Genomic DNA, 25,625 nt, shown 5'->3' with positions numbered 1-25,625 from the left:
ACAGGAGGTCGCGGGTTCGATTCCGACCCTGGCGCCTGCTGTATATTTCGAGTTTGCATGTTCTCTTTCTCCCTCCCTGTGGTTGTGTCGATTTTTCTCCGGATCCTCCAGGTTTTTCCCTCTACATTTAGAATCAACATCACACGTATTTGGCTGCTATGAATTTCTACGTGATAAGCCACATAGTTGGGCTATCATTTGTGGCAAGGTGACTTCTGAAAAAGAGCTATATAGCTCAGTGGGCCTTACCTGGTAAAATAAAACACGGTTAATAGTACATACATGTACGTGTACATCATCAATTTTTCTCACGATTCCCGTTCCGACGATGTACGTGTACATTGTCAAAACAAAATCGGAATAAAAACAAAAATGAAATAACTTAATCGGTATCGAGGCTTCCGCAAGGCCATGTGGGGAGGGCGTGTGGCACAGTTTGGCGCCAGCTATCGTAGAGTGCGGTCGTGTCGCTGCAGGTCTCTGCGGTGAGTAACAATGACTTTAAAGGCAACGGCGCTACGCCTTTCTAAATAAAACCGCTTGCGCGTTCCAGGATTCGGAGGTGAACGGGACGCCCACCCTGCAACTTGCAGAAATCTCGGAACGGGAAAGAGTTAACAGCGCAGCGCACTAACCACTATGCGCCTGCTTCGGCTAAGGAATATAATTTTAACCGATTACTGTACATGCATCATTTAAATCTCTACGCTGTGTACATGAAAACTAATGTACATGTGGCTACGTTTCAACAAAATGTATTAAATACTTGAATATAAATTTTTATTAAATGAAGTCCATAGGCCGCTGGATGAAGGCCTCCCCACGCTGTGTGGGTCATAGGATATGTTTGACAATACTTCACACCGGTCAGTGAAGATTGCGGGCGATGTTTGACCGTACTTCACCACACTTGTGAAATTACATAACCACCTCGAGCCTGGGCCACGAGAACGTGGGTCGCAAGTCATTTACCTCTGCCGTATGCGTGTCTCCGCTACAGATTGCGTTCCCTCTCACACGTCCGTCTCCCTCTCTTGTCGCGCAGTGAGTCCACTGCCGGGCGCCCCGAGTGACCTGCACGGCTGCTGGAGAGACCGCTGGGAGAGGCACGCCGTCATGCCTCCCGGTATCGGCGGGAACCCACTCCCGTCGCCATCGCTCTCACCAGGTGAGCACCTGTCCCCATTGCTCTCAGTTTTACTTTGCCGTGGGAAAAGCGTGGAGGAGTAGTTTATGAAGTGCTGTGCTTTTCGAGATGTGTGACAGCCGAAAACAACGTGTCGCGCATGGGGGTCGCCGATCCAAAATCAGTCATCGGAGACTCGACTCCGCTTAGCTTCTGAAATGCGATGAGATCAGGCACGTTCTAGCTGATTTGGTCACGGGCAGCTGGCTTGTACGGTCTTAAACGAACGCACCGGAGAGCCGCAACAGCACGACCGCGTAACACCCACACGCGGTAGCGACGACGAACAAAGTGTTCGTCGTTTTCTGTGCCCCGGCAGTCGGGATTTTCCTGCCGTGCAGCGGGGCGATGTCGCCGCGCAGGAGCGGCAGCCCGGTGTGCATCACCCCGCACCTCGCGCCGGTCAAGACACCCGGCGCGCTGCTCTCGCCGCCCGCCCGCTACAGCTACGCGTCGGTGGTGCGGCGCGCCAGCCAGCCAGGCCGCGCCGTCGGGGTGGACGGCTTCTTCCCCGAACTGCCGCCGTCGGCGTCGCCCCGGGCCGCGGCGGCTCCGGTGGCACAGCGGGATGGACTTAAGCCCACGGAGCTCGCCTGGTTGCAGGTGAGGAGTGTTCAATGGTGGAGCGCGTTGTTATTGCCTCTTGGCGTCGTACGGGTGTTACAGGGACAAGACCTTTCGAGTCGTCTGAGAATTGGAGGCACGGGTTGCCCTGTGTGTTGGTTGGCACAGGATGGACCGAGCACGAAGTACTCGACGTTGTTAATTCCTGTACTCTTTGACAGCTCACTCACCCCTTAGCATGTCTAATAAGGCCCTCTATGGTAAACTAAGGACTGTTGTTTTTGTTGGCAAGTTGCACTCAAAAGGGAGGTACGATTGCTTTGTGAGCAGAGATCAACAATTTGCATCGGTTGTGATTTGCAGGTGGAAGTAGAAGTCCATAACTCAGAAGAAGAAAATGCATTCCTTCGCCAAGTGTCATTGTGATGCTTGTTCATCACTAGTGTTGCTGTCATTACTGGCGAGCGTTTAACCACGCACGTGTGTGTGTTTTTCGTGGCGGTGTGCAGTTGCAGCTCTCCTCCATTCAGCTTGCGCAGCAGAAGCACGGAATCTTCAGGGAGGACAGCGGCTACAGCATCTCCACGGAGGGCAGCGTGGCTTCCACGAACCGCCAGATCAGCTGCGGCTACGTCAGCGGCGACGAAAGGGTCACGTTGACGGCCAGCGTCGGCGCGACCCAGCGAAGCGCGACCGCGAGCTCCGCGCAGGGCCTCTCGCTGCCCGGAGGTTACCAGAGGGGCAGCGGCAGGCCCCCTCCGTCGCGGGGGGGACGGTGGAGCGGACGGATCAGAAGTGGCGGTGGCGGGAGGAACGCGGGAGACGGCGTCGGGGACTCGCCCGTGTCCCGGCAGGGCTGGCCGAGTCGGCCTGCGCAGAGAGGAGCCGGCGCCGGCGCCCACCACAACCGACGGGGACAGTGGCACTCGGCCAGCCGGGCGGAGCAGAGCTACGGGACGGCGCCGAACCGCAGCGTCGACGCTGGTCGGGCGGCGAGCGACGGGGTGGCGCCGGGCGGCCCCGAGCAGGCCAGCGACTGGATCATAGTGGAACGGCACAAGCGGCAGTTCAGGACGGAGAGCGCGAGGAGGCCGGGCGTCGGGCCCAGCAGGAGGCACGGCGGCGGCAGGAGAGACTACTGAACGGTCCACCCCGCCGGCCAGGTTGGTCGTGAACTACTATGGACATCGCCATCGCTTTGTCCCCCCCCCCCGCCCCGTCTTTGTAAAGCACCTAGCTGATAAAATAAATAAGTTATCTGCATTCGATATTTAATTATTTTATGCCAAAAGCAACTCGGGAGAACAAAGCTGCAGATAAGTCAGACTTACAATGTTTGTTTTTATATGCATTTTGTATAACTGTCGTAATGATAATAAAACCACTGCATACGTCACTGGAACCACTGCAATAATATGTGCTGCTCAAACAGTTATATCTTTTTGACAACCGTCAGGGTTTTCCATGCGACTGCTTGACTCTGGCATTTGACAAAAAGCCATTTTCATCCAATGTTTGTTGTATGTGTGTACGTATGTTGAACTTCCTTTGTGCAGCACCTAGCCAACCGCGCTAATCGGGAGGTACGGTGGAAGGACAACAAACTCAACACAAAAAGCAGTTCTAAAGATATGAGTTTTGTTGTGCCATTCCTCCGCTCTGCTCGGATTGTTATGTAGTGTTGCACGATGTAAATACTTGTCTGCAAAGGGATGTCATTGAACTGAATTTGGTGGAAATAATGATTGTATCTTTTTATACTGTTCAAAAGATACTGCTCTAAAGTAGAACACACTTTCAGTGTGTGTATTTGAGATAAATTAATACATGTATTTATTTTTGATGACCTGTACATAACCGCCGATAACCAAATTACATGAAATGTGCCGATACCAGACGCTAAGCAGGTTTGAGCCTGGATAGTGATTGGATGGGCGACCGCCATGCAGAAAATGGCAGTGCAGCACATGCCACTGTTGTACTGTAATTCTTTGCTCCCTGCCTTCACCAACTCCCATGACCAGCACATTGGGGTGAATTCAGTCAGTTAATTCATAAAACTGTTACAGTTCTATGTGTGAAAACAATATAAAAATGTGATGTGGGCTAATCGATAGGACCTTTTTAAAAAAAAACATTTCCTCCAAGGCTGGTGTTTGATTTACATTACATACACACAAGTTGCATAAATTAAGTTTAAAACAGATCTGAGCAGCCTTGGGAGTTCCTCATCCAGCTGTGGATTGACCATGGCTGATGATGGAAACGTCCTCTATGCCAGGAGATCTATAGTGTCGATGTGCAAATCATCATAAGCCACGTTTGCATGCAAGCTTGTATAGTGGGTTTTATGGAAGGCGGAGACGAATCTTTGGAGGCAACACTTTATTCCAAATAAGCTGCAGTACAGCCACAGTCTCTCACGAGGGCAGCGGCCCTTTCTGACTACCGCCTGGGGAGGTACTGCCTCCGGGCTAGTATGCCCTATCACGGGGCTACAGGCTCTGGGTCCTCCGGCTACGAGTGCCCTAGGGGAGGCTGCACTGACCTGACCCAACCAAGGTACGGGTCCCGACCACTGGCCCACTCGGACCCGGCCCTTACAAGGGCAGCGGGGCTAGGGGTCCCAGGGTACTAGCACGCTGGTCTTCTAGCTTCTGTCTTGGACTGGCCCTGTACCCTTCCAGAGTTCCTGGCCCCACCTACCTTCCAGAGAGTTCCGGTGGGGGGGGGGGGGGGTCCCAGGACACCCCATAGTCCCCTCTTATTGAGAGGGGTCCCGGGGGATCCTAGAACACTCCCAAGCCACCTCCTGCTCTGGGGCTAGGGATATAGCGACTGCCCATGCTGGACCGTGTCTGCCCCTGCAGGTAAGTGTACACAGTCCATGTACAGCGCTACACTTGCATGGCCTTATGAGTTTAAATGGATGTCATTTGATTTGTAATGAATGGTGTGCATATCGATGTTCCTCTTCACGTTTTGAGATCTTGACGGTGTGAATTGCACCTACAGTATTCCCTCGTTATTCGCGAGGGGATACATTCCGGAGAGGCTTGTGAATGGAAAATTTCGTGGACAATGATATTGGCCTACGAATTACCTTAAATAAATACACAAGCTATGAAAAACAGGAAAATTATGATAACACGAAAAAATTGGTGAAATAAACAATGTAAATACATTTTGATTTAAAGCTTTCGTGACTCCATGGATTCATATTCTTGGTTCTTTCGGTAAGGTCTTGTATTGTTTCCCTTCTACGTGACTTTACCGAAAGAACCAAGAATATAAATGTAAATACAAATAAATATTAAAGTATTAAATAATAGTTTATAAATGAACTTACCTTAAATCATGATGATGCTGCTGCGCAGTAGGATGCAGTAATAATGCTGACGACGATGACAATGATGATCATTGTGATCGTTCCTGCCTCCTATCTCATCACTTTATCACATCGCTTTCCTTACTCTCGATGCAGTTGTGTGGAGTTCCAGATGCGATTCGCGGATAGCAAGTTCGTGAATAATGAGGGAATACTGTATTTGTCGCTATGTGTACAGCAATAAGCCAGTGTATTTAAATAAAATATGACAGACCTTTTGAAACGTATTGGTATTTTTTCTGTAATAACATTCACCGTCTCATCATGATACCAGATTTTACATGCATTCAAATAAAATAGCTCATAACCTTTTGAACGAAAACTAGATTATGGCGGCAGGATGATGGCAGGCAGTGGTAACACTCGCGCCTCGCAGCAACAAGAGTCTGGGTTCGATTCCCAACTCGGGTGCCTGTGTGGAGTTTGTACATCCTCCCCTCCATGTTCTGCATGGATCACATTGTAACCGGTAGTGGCCACAACATCACACGAAAACATTTACCTGCAATTGCCTACTCAATTGCAATCACACAGCAACATTGGGACCCCCAACTGCGAATACTTGGCAGGACCCTCCTGAAAAAGAGTCGAGGCATTCCTGCGTAAACAAGCATAAATACACAAATACATAAGCACAAATACATAAACAAGCATAAATACACGTACATAAGTGCACTAATCTCCATATATATAAAAGGCAAAGTTGTGAATATGTCTGTTCAAAATGTTTAGCGTACTTCCCGACATGCAACAAACTTTAAATTTGCCATGTGGGTACTTTCCAGACTGTACACCATGCAACTTTTTTTAAAAATACACTTTTTTAAGGGGGGGGGGGGGAGCTCAATAATGCATTTATTTTTTGCACGGCAAGTGAGCTGTGGCGTCAAATCTGTCACGTGACCCTCGCATGTGGAAGAGTAACGCATTGTAGTGTAGTGGTTAGCGCGCTGCGCTACAAACCCGGCGACCCGAGTTCGATTCCCGTTCACGGCCACCACCGGTGACGATTATTTTAACCGGTCCTGGGCCTCCCCTTGTTCGACTCAAACGAGTAACTGTTGTGGTGTGAACATCGTCACTGGGGAGAGAAAGGCGGCCGGGTGTGGTGAATCCAAGTCCCGAACGAAGCCGGATAGTACAGCTAGTTATTTTATTTAAAAAAAAACATACATAAGAGGTTTTTTTAGGTTAGATCGCGTAAATATATAAATGTGTCATTAAAACACGCCACCACCCGACACAGACAGCTAGTAAAGTTTGTCACGTAAACAGAACGTGTCAATTCGTCACGAGTACAGCACACGGTGTGTTGGAGAGCCAAGCCACAACATTTACAATCTGAGTACGACGTTTCGTCAGTAATTACAACTAGCTTCATCAGGCGACAGCCAGATTTTTGGAGACGTCTTACTGTTTCCTTCCTCATAGAGGCGTTGATGTGTTTACCACCCTTCTGCGCTCTTACGCAACGTGTGGGGGGGGATTACTGAGGCAACGCACATTATGCATGTACATTTTGCGAGCCCTTTGATCTTGTTCTTCCTGTGTTTTAAAATAGCCGTACCGACGGTAATCCCTAATGAAGTGCGCTGCCATTCATAGGCATGCATTTAAATAATTTATTATTTGATTATTCGCTTCTAAGCAGCACTAAGGCGGTAGCTATCCGAACTGTTAAAATTGTTTTGATTTCTTTCAATTACGATATATTACCTAATTAGTCTTGGCCAGTAGTAGCTGGTTTTGCACAGAACTTCCCTTGTTGGCACGCGTGTTCTGCTACTGCTGACAGTTGTATTTGGGAGAATTTAATATTTCTCTGATGTTCTTTTAGTCTCGTGCTGATCATTCGTCCTGTTTGCCCAACATAACATTTTTCACACGTGCAGTTAATCTTGTACACACCTCCTGTTGATAGCTTCGGTAATACATCTTTTGTACCAGATATAAAATTCTGTATTTTATGTACTGTGCCAAATCTGACTCGGATGTTTTGTTTTCACAAACATCTGGCTAGTTTATCAGTTACTCCCGCAATGTACGCTATTTTGATCGTTATAATTACTTGGGCAGTTCAATGCTCGTGTTATTTGATTTTGTTTTGGCATTCAATGCCCTGTTAATTTGCGCATCATTATAACCGTTCATTTGCAGCGCTTCTTTAACATGTTGAATTTCACTTCTCAGACTGTCACCATCTGACACTTTCTTAGCTCTATTATGGATGATATTGGTCGCGAAAGCCTACGTATCAAAACCATGTTGCATTTTTATCTCAAAATAAAAAAAGTCACGTGTTTTTCCTCTTCTCATTTAAGGGGTCCGCCGTTGGTTTTTTACTTTTGGCCTGAACAATAACATTTTTTAGAAATTTGTAATTCCCCAAAAATGCTTAATTTACTCCCCACTCAAGTTGAAAGGTATAATTTCATGCATTTACCAATTCCGTTTTGCCATTTTTTCCCCCTATAAATCTATTATTTTTCACCCATTCATCAACAACAATTGTACCCTGAATGTTCAATGAACTTTCTTTTCCCATTTTCAGAAAATAAATTTGTCTAATAAATTTTTATATATTGAAATAAATACATGTGTTTTCTCTAAAAAATATAACACAGACCAAGCATTAATTTGAGATTTTAATATAATTTTGGTGTACAAATAAGATAAAAATGTACTCTTTTTTAGATGAATGTAAAGTACATTTGAGACATTTTTACCCAAAATGGCATTGAATTTAGTTTTATCCTAGAAATTCAACGTTACATTTCAACATTGACACAGCACTCACGATACCTATGTTTGACCAATGGAACACGGGCGGATCATTTGACGAATCGCAAATGAAATACCGTTGGGCACACAACATGACAAAACCACATTTAGTTCAACATGAGCATTATAAAAAGCATTTTCAATTTTCTCATTTATTGTATTGTACAGTACTTACAATTAGAAACCACACTGCCAACACGCTCATGCAATCAATGCTGTTGAGAAAATGTCATCCTTAAACCCGTCTTCACGTACTGTAGCTTTTGATTTAGCAGAAATAATTATGTCTAAATATGGTGTAAAAGATGAATACCCCCGCCCTACAACCGGTTGATGTCATTACATTTTGCAATTCACGGTCACGATTCGGCTAACTTGCAAAGTTTTCCAACTACGGTTGAAAGTGTTTGTACGTTCGCTATGTCCGTCCGTCCGCAAAGGGAGGGAGGTCATTGGCATGCTCATGATCAATACGAATGAAGATTTAGTGTGGAGCTGCGTTGCTGTTTAGAGGACGTATCCTGGAGAAACCTGGGCCCACATTGCCCACACTAATCCAAGCGTCAGCTGCACGCACCCTCCCCGGCAGAGCCACAATCTGAAAACCCCCCCGAAACTCTGCGCACCCACCGCACTCCCCCTTCCGTTATCATCGCAAAGTCAAAACACTTCCGATGCCGACCCGCGCTTTTCAATCAATAGCGTTCCAAGAATCTGTGCCGTATGCGTGATTTCTCTTCCCGGTTTAATGTTGTGGTCAATTTAGCGGGCTGCAGGGGGTCACGTCACGTGAACCCGCCACACACAACGCGTGCGATTCGAAAAAAGTTGATTCAAAACACAGGGTGATACATTTATAGACACCCCCACTGATCTCTAATGACCCTCTTTGACCTGCTTCTCAACAGGTGATGCAAATAGTGCGATGGCCTCGGCGTGTCTTTCGCAGAAGAGCGTTAAGAGGTTTAATAAGCGAACTGAGATGTGCGGGAGACACGTTGAGGCTTCGCGAAACATCTTTTTAATATTCTGTACGTTAATTTATGCCCATTGTTTTAGTGGGTTATCTATGAATGGATTTACCACTTCCCCTCCCCACCCCCATACATTGAAGAAAAAATGAATGCTTGCTGTCGTTTGTCTCAGATGTGCTCAGGGTGAATAAATTAACGTCTGAAAATGTGCACACACACACACTTATCGTAAATAAATCACGGTCAAAGGCGCAGCCCCGCAATTGCTCGCTCATGCCACTGCTGGCGGAAGGGTCTCCTGCTCGAGGGAGCTCTATGGGCTGTCTGGTCTCACTGTTCCGCATCAACCAGACGTGTTGCGGAGAGGTCGGAGTACCCATACCGCGCCCCACCACCACATGAGGCCCGTCTCAGCTGCCGCACCGGGAGATGGGAACGAACTGGCGACCCTCTGGATTACGAGTCGAGCGTGCCGGACCCGTTTACTCCAGGGGGCAGCGCCTGCAACCCACGGGGCGACCGACAGCGGTGGACAACCCCTCCCTGCGCAATTTTGAGTTGCAACGTGCGGAATGACGCGGGACCTTTTTTGCCCGCTTCGGTGGCACAGCAGTTTGGCGCAGTGCACAAACCGAATCCGGCGACCCGAGTAAAATTCCCACGTTCACGAGTAACTGGTCACGGGTCTCCGCCCCCCACCCTCCCCCCACACTCCCCCCACCCTGGCCCCGCACTATCCAGCGCAATTAAGTATGGTTAAACCAATTCCCTAGACAGACAAGGCGTGGAGGTGCCTTCATCCAGCAGTGGATCGAGCAAGGGCTGAAGATTATTCGATATCAAACATAAAATTATGAAGTAGAGGGCAAGATATGCCATGTAGGATTCGTAATGGCTATTAAAAGAATTGCAATCATTTGGGAGTAACTTTAGTCAACTCTAATTAACTAAGTAATTTATAAACAGCGCAGTTCATCGTGGCCAGCTCTGGGATAGCCTTGAAGCTTTGTTGCTCTGGGCTCCCAGGAAAGCTTGGTGGTACATCACAGCGCAATACATGTCATGGATAGATTGGGTCTGACAGCTGTGGTCATAGATCGAGCAAGATGGCCGCCTGAGGCGCGCGCGCTCCCGGGCCGCGCTCCCAGCAGCGGCTGGCGGGGCCGTTTGTGAGGGGGCCGAGGGAGCCGACGGAGCCGGGGGAGCCAACGAAGCCGGGGGAGGCGACGGGGCCGGGGGAGCCGGGGGGGGCGACGGAGTCGGGGGGGGGGCGACGGAGCCGGGGGGGGCGACGGAGCTGGGGGGGGGGGCGACGGAGCCGGGGGGGAAGCCGGCGGCGGCGGGGAGGGGGGCGACAGAGCCGGGGGGGGGGGGGCAACGGAGCCAGGGGAGGGGCGACGGAGCTGGGGGGGGGGGGGGGGGAGCGACGGGGCCAGGGGGCCGACGGAGCCAGGGGGGGGCCGACGGAGCGGGGGGGGGGCGACGAGCCGGGGGGGGGGCGACGAGCCGGGGGGGGTGCGATGGAGCCGGGGGGGGGCCGACGGCGCGAGCAGAGGGAGCCGACACTGACTTTCTCACACATCATACACGGACTCACACCATGCACTGACTCTCACATCATGCACTGACTCGCTCATCATGCGCTTACTCACACATCATACACTCGCACAACCACTGACCCATTCACTCATCATACACAGGTTCACTCATCGTGTGATGGCTCACTCGCACATCATACACTCACACTGCCGCTGACTCGCTCACACATCATACACTGACTCACTCATCATGCGCCGACTAACACATCCTGCGCTGACTCACACATCATGCACTCACACTGCCGCTGACTCACTCATCATGCGCTGACTCACTCATCATACGCTGACTCGCACATCATACGCTGACTCGCACATCATACGCTGACTCGCACATCATACACTCACTCACACTGCTGCTGACTCACACATCATACACTGGGAGTGTCGTGCTGCCAGCTATGGCTGCAGGTTTTGTCGTACGTGTTATGTATATCGTTTATTGTTAAATTTAAAATCACAGTTCCTATGATTACTGTTGTTACAGTGTTTTTATAGCTTTATTTTGGTGATTCGAAAACATATGGTTAATCTAAATTGTCTCATGGTTGTTGTTGGCTTGCACCACATTGTGATTTTTGCACACAGCGTTTTAATACGTTTTTTTTGTGTGGAAGATTTGCTGGTTTATTCCAGGACGTTTCTGTTGCGCGTCATCGCTTTGGGATGTTCTGTTCAAATTTAGTTTGTTGCCGTTGCACCCGACTTAAGAGCCGCATGGTTCACAGGGCTATACCTAATAAATGAAACTTGAAACTTTAACTTGAAGATGAGCACTGGTCACCGAGTAACTGGCTGACGACCAGCATCACAGTGTGTTGGTGTCTGGGTGGCTTAGAAGGTTGGCTGGCTATCTGCATGGCTGACTAGCAGCTAGCTGCCTGACTGGTTAGTTGAGGTGGATGGATGACTGGCTAGATGACTGGCTAGATGACTGGTTAGATGACTGGCTAGATGATTGGCTAGATGACTGGCTAGATGACTGGCGAGATGACTGGCTGCAATGGATGGTTGGACGTGTGAGTGTCTTTGTGAATGATTAACTGGGTACTTGGATGGCTGTCTGGCTGAGCAGCTGACTAGTTGTCCGAGTGGCTGGCTGTCTGGCTATCTGGCTGGCTACTGCACTGCGTGACTGGCCGGGGTGGGTGGACCAGCCGACTACCAGGCTAGCCGTCTGTATGAATGTTTGCATGGATTGGCGGTTGAGCAATTCGTTGACCAGATCTGTGGCCGGGCAGCTGTGTGAATGAGCGCCGAGCCGAGTGGCTGTGCCGGGGCTGGCTATTTACTGGATCACCGGCCATCTGACCGTCTGGCTAACTGCTCGGGTGGCTGTCAGCCCGAGCGGCTCACCGGCTTGTGGTAAAACATGCAAATAAACACTTAGGTGTCTTATTTGGCGTGTGAACATCTTAACACCTCCTGTATCATTGCAACGGCCGGGTCGCCGTGCGGCTGCGGCAACTTGACGGGCCTTCCAGTCGGTCAGTCGGCCGGTCGGCCCCAACGTTGACCCCACCACCGCCGCCAACAACCGCCACCGGCCGGCCGTCTGACCGACCGACCCGCGACGTGAGACGCCTCACACGTTGAGCAGCAGGGCGACGCCGGCGAGCACCCACTTGGCGGGGCGCTCCTTGGTGCGCAGGCCGAAGGTCCACACGTAGGTGGGGCCCCGCGCCTTGGTGCGGTACACGGGGCACTCGTAGAGGCCACGCGCCGCCTCCTGCTGCCGCTCGGCAGGCACCGCTCGGACGAACATCACCGGCATCGCGGGCGTCAGCTCCTTGAGGCGGGCCTCGGCGACGAGACCAGCCTGCCCGTCCCACCTGGCGCCTGCGAGGGATTGCGGAAAGGGAAGATCGCGTTGCGAACAGCACAACGACGATGCACTATCAGGGCATCCGCCTTTTGGCGTTCTCTGGTCTAACACTTTGAGACTGGGGGTGCAACGCGACGGGGAGACTTGCCGAGGGGGAGCGGTTGGGCTACGTACGGTGCGGGAGGAGTTCTACGTACGTACGCAGAGACCCTCTGTCAGAATCGGAGTCTGTATTACTGCAGGAGGAATCCGATGAGCCGTGAAGCTATTTTTTTCACGGATGTCCAGTAGGGGGCACGGGGTCAGAACGTTACGACAACAAACAATGCGAAAACACGACGGGAGTGTGCACAGTATAGGGAAGATAATAAAAAATAACTTTTAGAAAATATGCAAATAAAAACTTGTTTTTATCTTATCAGGCAAAGTCCACTAACATTAGCTTCTTTTTTTCAGAAGCAACCTGGCCACAAATGATAGCTCAACGGAGTGACAATCAAAACATTCTAGGCCCTAAGCTTCTCCGGCAATTGCACAGGAGGTGTTAAGACGTTCAAACGCTGAATAGAAATACCTATTGCATAGCATAAAGTCTGCATTAAGCACACGAAAGCTTGTGGTAAAACATGCAAATAAACGATAGGTGTTTATTTGCTGTTTGAACATCTTAACACCTGTATTATTATTGCCGTACAGGGGTGAAGCCTATTCTTTTTTCCTCCCTCTTGCCAATGCCATTTTGGTGACGCGACGGTCACGCTTGCAACTGAGACTCTTCCCTGGTCTCTCGAGCTCTCGCCAAGTTACACAAAATCGACCTGCACGTGACCCTCGCCCTGGGAATGGCGAATGACGTTAGGCTGCAGCCGGTGATGGTGTCACCTCAGCAACACCGCTGACCATTCTGCCCACGGCTCAAGAACCGCAGCGTGCAGCGAGCACGTGGCATTGCGAGGGGAAGAGCGCGAGAGCGTCATTGATCGGATGCGATGGAGGGAATCTGAGCCAAGGAGCTACCCTTGGGCAGAACACTCTGCACAGCGGTTATGTATGGATGGTGACGGAGCTGGTGCCCTGATCCCACCTCAATCTCACCCCGATCTCACCTCCGTCTTGACGCATATCGGCCCAATCTCTCCACCAACTTTCCTCCATCTCAACCGCGATCTCGTCCCCAATCTCGTCCCCAATCTCTCCCCCCATCTCTCCCCCCATCTCCCCCCCTTCTCTCCCCCATCTCTCTCCCCATCTCCCCCCTTCTCTCCCCCATCTCTCTCCCCATCTCCCCCCTTCTCTCCCCCATCTCCCCCCCTTCTCTTCCCCATCTTTCCCCCATCTCTCCCCGATCTTTCCCTCCATATTTCCCTCCATCTCTCCCCCATCTCTCTGTCCATCTCTCCCCCATCTCTCTCTCCCCTATGATCTCTCCACCCCCGCACCTTCCATGAAGAGGCCGTGTACGTAGGCGCCCTCGCGTGGCGCGTGCCCCACGTCGTCCTTGCCCTTCTTGGTCACGTCCACGGTGAGGGTCATCCGGTCCAGCGGCCACTCGTTCCTGCGTGCAGCCACCTGCATGATCGCTGCACCGCCCCGACGACACCCGTCACCACGGACGGTGGATGGTGGGTTTGGTTAACGGGTAGTCGATCATGGGTTTGGTTTATGGGCGGTCGATCGTGAGTTTGGTTTACGGGCGGTCGATCGTGAGTTTGGTTAACGGGCGGTCGATCGTGAGTTTGGTTTACGGGCGGTCGATCGTGGGTTTGGTTAACGGGCGGTCAATCGTGGGTTTGGTTTACGGGCAATCAGTCTGTGTTCGCGTTGGGGCTGCGCCGTGAGAAGGAGCGTCCCCTACCCGTCAGGAAGGACTGCGGGTTGAAGAAGCCGGAGAGCCACACCACGGCCGGTAGCGCCAGGTCGTGCGTCCACGTGTCCAGCTCCCGGCATCGCAGCAGCAGATCCGCGAACCTGGAAGCGCATTCCCACCGCACACACACACACACGAGCATCGTGTGGTGACGTCACCACCGCTCGGTGGCGAATGGCGGCTGTTGTTGTTTATGTTTGTTGTTGATAATTGTTGATGATGTTTATGTATGTTGTTTATGTTTGTTGTTGATAATTGTTGATGATGTTTATGTATGTTGTTTGTTTGTTGTTGATGTTTGTTGTTGATGTTGTTGATGGTTGTTGTTGATGTTTGTTGTTGATGTTTGTAGTTGATAATTATTGATGATGTTGTTCATGTTTGTTGTTGACATTGTTGATGGTTGTTGATGTTTGTTGTTTATGTTTTTTGTTTGCTGCAGGAGGCTGCGTACCACCGCGCCAGGCCGTAGGTTGATGGGTAGGCCAGCTTGGTCCACGAGTCGGGAACCAGGTCATAAAACAGAGCGTTCTGCAGCCTCTCCATCTCGGCCGATATGGTCAGCTCACCCTGGCGCAAAAAAAATATATATACACGCACAATAATATTTACATTTGCCTACAATCATCAGAGAACTACTCCAAGATGCCTTAGAATAAGAATTCGAACGGACGAGCCCGACTTTCCCTCCCTCTTCCACTCCTTTCTGTTGATTTTGCGTCGCGGTTTATATGCTCTGCATCGGGCTCTTGTTGGGAACAAGAAGAAGCTGAAGAAGAAGCAGAAGAAAGACGGTCCCGCATCGCCCGTTGTCACCTTGAGGCCCAGGTCGAGCTCGCGCAGCGAGCGGCGCACCTCCCCGAGGAGCAGGTTCATGCGCTCGCACTCCTGGAAGCAGACGAGCACGAAGGGCGAGCGCTCCGCCGTCTTGCCCATCACCTCCGCCATGTGGAACTCCTCGGGCAGCCTCTCCACGATGTCGTCGAGGACACCCTTCACCTGCGAGATGCGGAGAAGCTCCCGGTAGTCCACAACGGTCGTCGTGCGTGGCACCAGCGAGAGGAAGGAACAAACTCGCTCGCCTACGCGCTCGCTAGCACACTCACTCGCTCTCACTCAATCACATCAGTCGCTCACTCGTGCACTCGCCCACCCATTCAATCATGCGCTCACGCATTCACCCACTCACTCACCCAGGTCAGTCTGGACGACACCTCTTCCCGTAACTGCGCGACGTTTCCGGCGCAATTAAAATTAAAGATTCAGCATCGGCAAAGGTACGCGGTAAAGGTACAGCCCTGCAATTGCTCGCTCACCCCACTGCTGGCTGAAGGGTCTCTGCTTGAGGGAGCTCTGGCGTGCCCTTGGTCTACCCTTCCCTTAACCTGAGTCTCTCCTCAGCCGTGCCATGTTCTCTCTTATTTCGTCTCCTTTATTCGTTCTTGTCCTTTATTCAGCTGGGAGATTAAATAAACCCAGCTGCTCCCTCTCATCTAAAGCGCTATCGGGTCGTCGGTGGGTTCCTCCTTCGCAACATAACCCCACGACCCCCACGACCCCACAATCCCCACGACCCCACAATCACCACGACCCACACGACTCCCATGACCACGTGACCCTCATAACCCCACGTCCCCCATACACAACCCCCCACGAGCCCCACACACAACCGCCCACGACCCCCGGGCCTGACCTTCTCCTCGGCCGTGCCGGCCGCCCCCTCCCCGCTTGCGTTGTCGCGCGGCTGCAGCTCGAGCAGCTTGCGGAAGAGCGCCGAGGAGGTGAGGGTGAGGAACTCGATCTCAGCGTTGGGGTGCAGCCCGTAGAGCGCGGGACTCTCGGGGGGCAGGCACTCGTCCACGTAGCGGTGGTAGCCCAGGTAGTCCAGGTTCGGCGGGGCCAGGAAGCCGGGCGCCAGGGAAAACTCGCCCTCCAGCTTGCGGAGAAAATGACGGAGTGGGGGGCAGGGGGAGGGGAGCGGGGAAGGAGGGCAGGCGGCTGAATCGGCGCTCGGCGCAAGCGAGCCAAGAAACGAGCGAAAGCTCAAGGACCCCAAGCAGATCGAGAGGACCCTGGATTCGTGAGGATAAAATTGGGGTTGCGCCAAATTTTCAGCTCAAAATATCAACATGAAGCGTGTTCCTTCGGTTCCTCCTCATGGCGCCTCCGTGTAGTCTTCTCTCTCTAGCATTCACCCGCTCCCCGAGACCACTGCGCGGTGGCGCCCCGCTCCAAGTTGAAATTATGATTCACAGTGCGCGTGAATGATCGCGGGATGCTCGCCCGCCGGCCCCGTCAAAGTCCTGGCGATGGTTGGCGACGTACGGCGAGAAAGAAGCTCAACAGACGTACACACACACACAAAAACAAAAGACAAAGATCCCCCTATAGCCTTAACAGACTGTACGGGCAAGTGTTGTTAGTGAGTACCTATGATGGCCAGAACGGCACATAAGGGGGTGGGTGGCCAATACCATGCCCAGCCGCCTTTGTCTCCCTAGTGACAGTGCTTTTATGCACCGCACCAGGTACTCATTTGAGGCTGAGTCGACCTAGGGGAGGCCCAGAATCGGTTCAGATAATCATCACTGGTACTGACCGTGAGTGGGAATCGAACCCGGGTTGCCAGGGTCGTAGCGCAGGGCGCTAACCGCTGCTCCCCACTACACACACGCACACACCTGTTCGGGGTGCACCAGCTCCTGCAGGTAGGCACGGCAGAGGCGCCGGTCCCAGTCGTCCGTGATGTGCCCCCCGTACATGATCTCGCCGATAAGGTAGCGAAGGTCCTCCCACGGCACCTGCACGTGCAGCAGGAGTGGAATGTTGACGACAGTCTCCCTGAACCCCCACCCCGCTGTGAAACGAGCGTTCGGAGCATTGGGCTGCTGATATAAATGTCCACATGACAAGCCACTTCGTTGGGCTATCATTTGTGGCCAAGGCGCTTCTGAAAAGGAGCGACGTAGCTCACTGGGCCTTAGCTGGTGATAAAAAAGATAAATATGTGGGTGACGTATGGGACGCCGTGAGTAGGAGGCACCCGACTTCCGCGTGGCAGGCCCGCACAGGATTGGCGCGGTGCCGGTCGATATGTATCGTGCTTGCGATGGGTACATGCGGTGGACGTGGTCCGTGTGATGTGGTGCGGTGCCTTGGCGTTGGCCTCCAGGTAGTTGTAGAGCACATTGCACGAGATGGTGAGGTCGCCCGTGTTAAAGGGGTAGCTGCGGTTCCAGCCCTGGGGCCCGAATTTGCGGCGCTCGGCGACGCACGCGTGGAAGTAGCAGAGCGAGAAGAGGAGGCTCTTGAACTCGTGCTCGCGCGCGCATGTCTCCAGCGTGTCCTGCGTGGCGGAGAGACCCGGGGCACAGAATTACACTCCGCTCCGCCTCGCGGCGGCAGCGCGGGGTGCGCCGGAGTCGGGGGACGCTCGGAGCACCGTCTCTCTGCTCATGAGCGATGACCTGACGGACGGACGAATGAATGACGGACGAACGGACAAATGGACGGACGGACGAAGCCACCTGGTCGAAGTTGAGCAGCGCTGCGTGGAGGTTGGCCATCATGCCCGAGGGCGGCTCGTTGGTGATCTTGATGGAGCTCTCCAGGATGCCCTGCGGGATGACGTGCTCCGAGGGCGAGACCGCCGGCTCGGCGCTGATGAACACCCGCAGCTCGGAGCTGCTGCCCCCGTCCTCGTCGCCCAGACGCTCCAGCAGCTTCTCCAGCGTGCCCAGCCACCGCGACACCAGGTGCACGTTCTGCAACGACAGACGTGGGTGGGCACTCCGCTGTCCCCATTCCTCCCCTACCCGTGTCAGCCCTACACCGGTTCCCTGCCTACCGTCGCTGTCTGTTTACATTTCTCAACTCCAGTCGACGAACACCTCCGTGGTCTTGCCTCACCGCTACTTACTTGTTCCGTCTCTTACTTATCTGTCCCATCCTGTCCTCTACGCTCCCAGTCTCTGCCACCCCAAAGCTACCTGGCACGCGCTCCCGGCCGCCGCTGGTTGACCAATGTTGCCGTGGCAACCAGGGGCGCTCCTGGGGGGTAGGGGGGAGCGAGAGGGGAGGATGGGGGGTCGGGGGTGGACCAACCTGCAGGATGACCCAGTGGCCTTCGCGAGCCGCCCGCTCCAGGGCCTCCTCAGCCACCGCCTCCTGTCCCTGGCCCAACGAGATGTTGTGCAGTTTGCCCGAGTCGATGGTGAAGCCCAGCTTCTTGCCTGCGAGCGAGGAATGACGAAAACCTGATGACCGATTTTTTTTTGTTTTTCCCGACCGGCACGCATTCGGGCCGCCGAGCCGGTGCAGGGCAGCAAGTGGCCCTCACCCCCTCCTCCCCCCACCCTCTGTTCGATGGTACGCTAATTTTTTTTTTCTCCCTGCCGGCTGTTTGCCGTGCCGAACCAGAACCAAATTGTGCTATGCTAGACATCTGAATTGTGGCTCGGGAGTCAAAAAACTCGAAAAAACTTTTTTCACTCTTGAAACAATAACTTTTTTTACTTTTACTTACCAGGTAAGGCCCCAATGAGCTGGGGAGCTCTTTTTCAGAGGCGACCTGGCCACAAATTAGAGCTTGACGAAGTTGCTCATCATCATCACGTGGACATTTGAACCTTATGGCGGGGACTCCGGGGTCCCGAATAAACGGAAGTCAAAATCGTAATTAATGAATTTATTTTTGGCGACTCCGTCCTACCACACACATAAACGCCGCGACCCACCCGGCGCGGATTGTTCTGTTGTCATGTAATGTCCAATTGCAGCGACGAGGACGAATGCGCAGAAGAAAAAAAACTATTAAACTTTGATTAGCGCATCGTGTAGAGCTCGTCGAGAGGAATATATTGCCATGTCGTTCGCCTTCAACAGACATAAAATGACGTCGCAACGCAGTTTATGTGAGAGCCGGGGGCTTAGGGGATCCCGGGGTCCAGCCATAAGATTAATTTATAGCAGCCAAATACTCTAAATGCGTGATGTAGATTCTAAATGCGGAGGGGAAAACCGGAGGACCCGGTGAAAGTATCCAAGCGTCCATGGGGAGAGAGACACGCAAACACCAAATATACAACAAGTGTCAGGGTTGGGATCGAACCCACAACCTCCTCCATACCAGGCAAGGTAGTTGACATGTCGTCATCGTGAGGACTAATGATGTGAGTCCAGTACGGGTGATGTCAGTGAGTACGCCGTGAGGACGTGACATCCACGCCCTTCTCCAATTGTCGCTGTGACGCCGTGGCTCACGACGATGATCATGATGACGACAAGGACGATGACAACAACGATAATTAAAACGACGAGGACGATGATGACGGTGAAGACTTTGACAACGACAATGATCACGACGATGACAACAACAGCGACGACAACGACCCCATCCATCTGCTGCTGGATTCGACATGAAATCCATCGATCCAGCAGTGGACAGAGCAAGGGGCTGACGATGAAACACCGCCACCACCGCCGACACCGCCGCTGTCGCCGCCATCATCAACATCATCGTCATTGTCGTCACCGCCGTCGTGAGCCACGATCATATCCGGTGCTGGATGGACAGCCTTCACGCTAATCGCTCCGACGTCCCGAGCCGAGGAGGGGCGGGTCGGGGCGGGGGGGGGGGCACCGCTCTCCCGCACCGAGGCTCTCGACGTCCTTGAGGGGGTCGACGCCGGGCGAGAGGACGAAGAGGAGCGGCGTGCCCGGGCCGCTCTCCTCGTACGACGCGGCGAAGTCTGCGGCACGCGCCTCAACGTACTTCGCCCCGAGCTTCTCCTCCACGAAGTTCCTTTGATTTTTTGCCAGGAAGGAAAAAAAACGAAGACGGAGGAGGGCCGACAAGTCGTCAGAATGGGACGCGAGAGCCCTCGAAGAGAAGCCCCCCCGGGATAGCCCCCCCCCAGCCCCCAGTAGAGGGCAGCAGCGAAGCGAACAGAAGCCGGGACAACAACAACAAAAACAACCGTGCAGACGAAAGAAAATCGGAGTGAATGCCGGTTGCCAATTGACTCAAGCGACAGTGGAGCAGGACACTGCTACCACCGTGGTTGGAATCAGAATATTTATTTACAACTGGAGGAATCCGATGAGCTATGAAGCTCTTTTCACAGATATACAAAAACACGACAGGAGTGCAAAATATAAGAAAGGTAAACAAATCACCTTCAAATTAATCAAAACAATTTTTTTATCCTATGAGGTAAAGCCCACTCAGCCATTAACTTCTTTTCAGAAGCGACCCTGCCACAAATGACAGCTCAACAAAAGCTGCCAAAATAATCGAAACAACCTAAATGCACACTCCTAAATGCGGAGGGTGAATAAAACCTGGAGGATCCGGAGAAAAAAAAGCCACGCAAACTCCAAACCCACAGGCGTCACAGGGTCGGAATCGAACTCCCGCAACGGTGGTGTTGGCGGCAGCGGCGGTGGCGGTGGTAGCGTCTCACCGGATGGCGTAGGTCATGCGGTCGGGCCGTAACGCGCGGATCATGATCAGCTTCTGCAGCGCCGTTTTGTTCTTCCAGTCCTGGGGCAGCCGCTCCTTCTCGGGAGCCTCCGACTCCACAAACTTCTTCCAGCGCTTGGCCGAGCCCTCGATGTCGCGGTCGAGGCCGCGGAAGTCGTCCATGAGCGACATGGCCTGCAGGGAGCGAGCGCACGGCATCAGCGGCGGCGTCAACGGCACGCGAGACACGCGCCGCACGTCTGCACGTCTGCACGTCTGCACGTGCGGCCCTTTGGTCGGTCCGCTGATGGATGGGGCTAGGGTCTCGCCCGCTTGGGTCACAGGGGGTTATTGTTTGTTTGGGAGGGGCGGGGGGTTATCAGTCCTTCTGTCGGTCCCATCCATTCGTTCTCTTTTTCTGTTCACAAGGGGGAGCAAGTGCACCTGCCTGTTTAAGTGTCTTCCCAGCGAGTCCCAACTGGGCGGTCATCTCTCTGTCCAACTTTCAATCCAAATGTCCAGTCTTTCCGTGAGTCTGTCTATCTCTCTGTCTATCAGTGGGAACGGCTGCATCTGCCTGTGTTCATCTGTCTACCCGCACCTCCAATTACCACGGTTTGCTACGTATGGTGCGAAAGAAGTTCAACATATATTCTTAGCTCTTTCGGTAAAGTCACGTTGAAGGGAAACAATAAAATAATAAAATATGTAAAAAATAAAAACAATATATATTTTATTATTTTATTGTTTCCCTTCAACGTGACTTTACCAAAAGAGCTAAGAATATGAATTACTGCAGTCGCGAAAGCTTTAAATCAAAATTTAAGTTCAACATACATATATATCCATCTATCTATTGATCTGTCGTTCTATCCCTGTCTCTTTTTTATCTTTTAGGCTGACCAGCTTTCTGTTCATTTGATCATCAATCCATGAGTCTGTCTCTATCCATCCATCTATTTCTTTGTTCATCTCTTTCTTCGTCTCTCTGTTCACCCTGTCTGTTGTCTCTCTGTCCACCTGTCCGTCTCCCTGTCCACCTGTCAGTCCACCTGTTCGTCTGTCTCTCTGTCCACCTGTCCGTATGTCTCTCCGTCCATCTCTGTCCACCTGTCCATCCGTCTCTCTGTCCATCTGTCTGTCCTCCTGTCCGTCCGTCTCTCTGTCCACCTGTCTGTACACCTGCCCATCCGTCTTTCTATCCACCTGTCTGTCCACCTGTCCGTCCACCTGTCCGTCCATCTCTCTGTCCACACGTCCACTGCCCGTCGCCCCACGAGCGGGCCTCTCCGCAGCGCCGCACCTTGATGGCGCTCCATGCTTGCCCAGAGAGGAACTCCACGGGGCTCGAGTAGCTCTGCTCGATGTTGAAGCGCAGCAGAAAGTCCAGCTCGCCAGCCTCAATCTCCTTGTTCGCGAGCAGGATCTGCGGGGGGCGTGGATTAGCGAGAGCGGTCAAAAAACGTCTCCGTCGGACGCCGCCGAAAACTTCGTGACCGGTGGCGCTGCCCAACTGGGTTGGTCGGACACTCAGAGGTCGGAGACGCTGACGGCCGGAAGTCCGGGTGGCAGGAACCGATCTGTACCCAGCGCTGGGTGGCATTGCGTTGAACCTTGTCGCAGTGGTGCATCGCGCAGGTGGCAACGCCCGCTAGCGAGCACGGAGATACCCATGGGATGGAACGGGATGGGAATGGGACGGGATGGGGTTGGGAACGGGACGGGAACAGGACAGGACGGGAACAGGACAGGGTGGGACGGGACGGGACGGGCACCTGGAAGGCGGTCTGTGCAGCGAACGTTAGCTTGTCGCGCTCAAACAGCCCGCGGCTCGTGTAGACGAAGACGGAGTGGGTGATGCAGTCCGTGAGGTGCAGCACCCGCTCGTGCACGTCGTCCGAGGCCACCGCCCGGTCCATCGCCTTGTGGAACACCGCCGTGAAGGCCTGCGTGCGTGTGCGTGCGTGTGCGTGCGTGTGTGTTTGTGGGGAGCGGTAGTGTAGCGGTTAGCGCGCTGCGCTTACGAACCTGACAACCCGGGTTCGATTCCTGTTCACGGCCATAAACACATATGACGATTATCTGAACCGGTCCTGGGTCTCCCCTAGGTCGACTCAGCCTCAAATGAGTACCTGGTGTGATGTGTAGTAAACATCACCACTTGGGAGACAAAGGCGGTGTTGGCCACCCACCTCGTGTGCCGTGCCAGCCTCCAACGGTGCTCGCTAACAGCACTTGCCCCTATAGTCTGTTAAGGCTATACGGGGGATCTTTGTCTTTGTTTGTGTACAAGCGCGCATGTGTGGAATGGGACGGGAGTGGTAGTGTAGCGGGTTAATCATGTATGTATGTTGAACTTCTTTCGCACCGTACGTAGCCGACCATGCTAATCAGAGGTGTGGGACGAGAACAACAAACTAGCGCGCTGCGATATGAACCCCGTGACCCGAGTTCGATACCTGCTCGCAGCCAAAAGCATCGAAGATTACCTGAAATGCTTCTGGGACTCCCCTAGGTCAACTCCACCTCAAATGAGTACCGGCTGCAATGTGTAAATATCGCCACTGGGCAGCCGGGTGTCGTGTTGGCCATCCACCCCCTCGTGTACCATACCGGCCTTCATAAGTGCTCCCTAACAGCACTTGCTCCAAATTCTGTTAAAGGCTATACAGGAGATATTTTCTTTTGTGTGTGGGCACTGTTGGTGCAGAGAGTAGAGGTGGCACATCTTTTTATAAAAAAAAAAATTTCAACAGAGTTGCTGATTTTAGCCATCAACGGTGATTCAAACTCGAGTCGCCGGGTTCATAGCGCAGTGCGTTAGCCACGACGCCACCACGCTCCACACAAAAGACAAAGATCCCCCGTATAGCCTTAACAGACGCCCCACACACACTCACACAGACACACACACTGGCCTCTATCAGCACCAGTGCCACCTCCACCCTCCTCCCTCCCCCTCCCTCCGCACCTTGAGGGAGAACTGGTAGATGGGGTTGATGGAGTTGAGGTCGTTGATGATGAAAAAGAGCAGGGAGGAGCGCACGGCCACCGCTCGGTACAGCTCCCGCGCCTCGTTGATCCTCAGCTCATTAACCTTGGCCTCCAGCACCTGCCATCGTCATCATCGTCATCATCGTCGTCACCGGCACCGCGAGCGCCGTTCATTACGCCGCTCACCGGCGACCGCTCCTCCGCAGGAGCTGGGCTGCGACTTCCGCGCGAGCGTGGCTATCGAGCGTGCAGGCGGTGCGACGGCATTCCGGATAGGAGCGGGCAAGCAAAATTGGGCAGGCAGGGGCAGCCTCATTTCATTCCCGGTCGCCGGGACCCGCGCGCCGACCGCGCGACGCCACCGCAGGTCACGTGGGTGTGGTGGGGTAAAGTGTGGGTGCTCACAACTCTTCCAAGATGTCTGGACAATGTGGAAGAGAAGGTCAAAATACCGTCCCTCTTGGAGGAGGGCTCTCGAGACACTACCTCTTGTAAAGACCGTTCCGCCAGCCCAGGAACGGCCCAGGAACGGCCCATGATTGGCCCAGGAATGGTTTGGGAACACCCAAACACCCTAGTAGTCTGTCCCCATGCTCGATTTATAGAAATGAAGCCCCATGATCTCAGTCCCATGATCGCCTGCCTCTTTTCCCCTTGCCAGGGCAGTGGTGGGGTAGCAAAATATATACTTAGAAATATAAAACAAAATCCTTATTCCACTGTGGGTCTATGCTTAATTCCTGTGGTTTTGGGGATACCTTGTTTTGTCTGTCTGACTGTTTGCCCGTCTGTCTGCCTGTCCGTCTGCGTCTGTTACTTTATATGTCTGTTTTTCAGTCAGTCTGCCTTTCTCTATTTGCCTGTCTGTGTGTCTGTCTTGTTTGGCCAGGCCAAGTTGCCGGGTGAGCGCTGACTCCCTCCAGTACAAGCGCGGTGCTTGCACCGGGTCAGCTCATCTCCCTGCTTAATTCACTCACTCCCCACTCGGTCCCTCCCCCCTCCCCACTCGCGCCCCCCTGCTACCTCCCTGCTCCCTACCTCTTTGCTCCCTCCCCACTCCCCACTCACTCCCTCCCTGCTTCCTCCCCCCTCGCTCCCTCCCAGCTCCCCACTCACTCCCTCCCCACTCCCCGGTTGCTCCCTCCCCGCTCCCTCCCCACTCCCCACTCCCTCCCTCCCTCCCTGCTTCCTCCCCACTCGCTCCCTCCCCGCTCCCCGGTCACTCCCTTCCAGCTCCTAACTCGCTCCCTCCCCCCGCTCCATGCTCCCCGCTCCTTTCCCCGCTCCCCGCTCGCACCCTCCCCATTCCCCATTTCCTCCCTGCTCCCCCCCCCACCCACCCACCCCTCGCTCCCTCTCCGCTCGCTCCGCGCTTGCCTTGGCCTCGATGTCGGCGGCCGTGCGCTTGGTCTCCTCGAGCTTCTCCACGAGCTCCGTGTCGCCCAGGAAGCTTCCGTGCGCTGCCGAGAGGCGCGTCAGCAGCTCGTCCTCCAGCTGTTTCAGCTCGATCTTGAAGCTGTTCTGCTGAGTCGTCAGCTCCGACTGAAGCCACCCGTGGGCACACGGGCACAAGCACACACGCGTGTACATGGGCACGCAACAACGATCAAAGATCCCCCACATAGCCTTAAACAGACTGTTGAGGCAAGTTCTGTTAGCGCACGAGGGGCTGGGTGGCCAACACCACGCCCGGTCACCTTTGTCTCCCCAGTGGCAATGTTTACTCACCGCACGCGGTACTCATTGTCGGCTGCTTTGACTTAAGGCGAGGTCCAAGGACCCATTTGGATGTCACCTGCCACCGACGTTAGCCACGGCCAGGAATTAAAATCAGTTTGCCAGGTTCAAGTAAAAAAAATGACCTACAATTACCTTCCAATTCCTCAGGTCGTGGGTTTGCTCCCGACCCTTACGCCCGTACATTTGGAGTTAAACTATAGAAACTATTTTTATGTTACCAAGTAAGACACACTGAGCTATGACAGCTC

The 25,625-nt window shown here is 53.2% G+C and overlaps 2 protein-coding genes across 3 annotated transcripts in view; one reads left to right on the top strand and one right to left on the bottom strand.

Annotated features, from left to right (window-relative positions):
• LOC116943805 (mitogen-activated protein kinase kinase kinase 20-like) overlaps window positions 1-8,133 on the top strand; it is a 39,353-nt gene extending 31,220 nt beyond the window's left edge. The window contains exons 20-22 of one of the 2 annotated variants that reach the window (XM_032957022.2): window positions 1,046-1,168; window positions 1,506-1,789; window positions 2,260-8,133. In XM_032957022.2, coding sequence (XP_032812913.1) covers window positions 1,046-1,168; window positions 1,506-1,789; window positions 2,260-2,892 — 1,040 coding nt within the window. In that variant the 3' untranslated portion in view covers window positions 2,893-8,133. The remainder of the gene's footprint in view (window positions 1-1,045; window positions 1,169-1,505; window positions 1,790-2,259) is intronic. The other variant, XM_032957023.2, reaches the window with a different exon arrangement.
• Window positions 8,134-10,394: 2,261 nt separating this feature from the next.
• The window catches only part of LOC116943811 (dynein axonemal heavy chain 11-like), a 98,757-nt gene continuing 83,526 nt past the window's right edge, over window positions 10,395-25,625 (bottom strand). Inside the window, exons 53-68 of the mRNA XM_032957033.2 lie at window positions 25,015-25,179; window positions 23,615-23,755; window positions 22,419-22,589; window positions 21,947-22,069; window positions 20,645-20,838; window positions 19,835-19,983; window positions 18,285-18,412; window positions 17,708-17,944; window positions 17,335-17,526; window positions 16,862-16,981; window positions 15,874-16,116; window positions 14,997-15,179; window positions 14,635-14,750; window positions 14,169-14,281; window positions 13,753-13,893; window positions 10,395-12,327 (exon numbers count right to left, since the gene is read on the bottom strand). Of these exons, the coding sequence (XP_032812924.2) occupies window positions 12,074-12,327; window positions 13,753-13,893; window positions 14,169-14,281; window positions 14,635-14,750; window positions 14,997-15,179; window positions 15,874-16,116; window positions 16,862-16,981; window positions 17,335-17,526; window positions 17,708-17,944; window positions 18,285-18,412; window positions 19,835-19,983; window positions 20,645-20,838; window positions 21,947-22,069; window positions 22,419-22,589; window positions 23,615-23,755; window positions 25,015-25,179 (2,670 nt within the window). The 3' untranslated portion in view covers window positions 10,395-12,073. The remainder of the gene's footprint in view (window positions 12,328-13,752; window positions 13,894-14,168; window positions 14,282-14,634; window positions 14,751-14,996; window positions 15,180-15,873; window positions 16,117-16,861; window positions 16,982-17,334; window positions 17,527-17,707; window positions 17,945-18,284; window positions 18,413-19,834; window positions 19,984-20,644; window positions 20,839-21,946; window positions 22,070-22,418; window positions 22,590-23,614; window positions 23,756-25,014; window positions 25,180-25,625) is intronic.

Source organism: Petromyzon marinus, chromosome 19, assembly GCF_048934315.1.
Source record: "Petromyzon marinus isolate PM22_M1 ecotype Great Lakes invasive population chromosome 19, UKy_Petmar_22M1.pri1.0, whole genome shotgun sequence".
Classification (NCBI taxonomy): domain Eukaryota; kingdom Metazoa; phylum Chordata; class Hyperoartia; order Petromyzontiformes; family Petromyzontidae; genus Petromyzon; species Petromyzon marinus.
The sequence above is the reverse complement of the archived record's forward strand: the minus strand, read 5'-3'. Positions and strand labels throughout refer to the sequence as shown.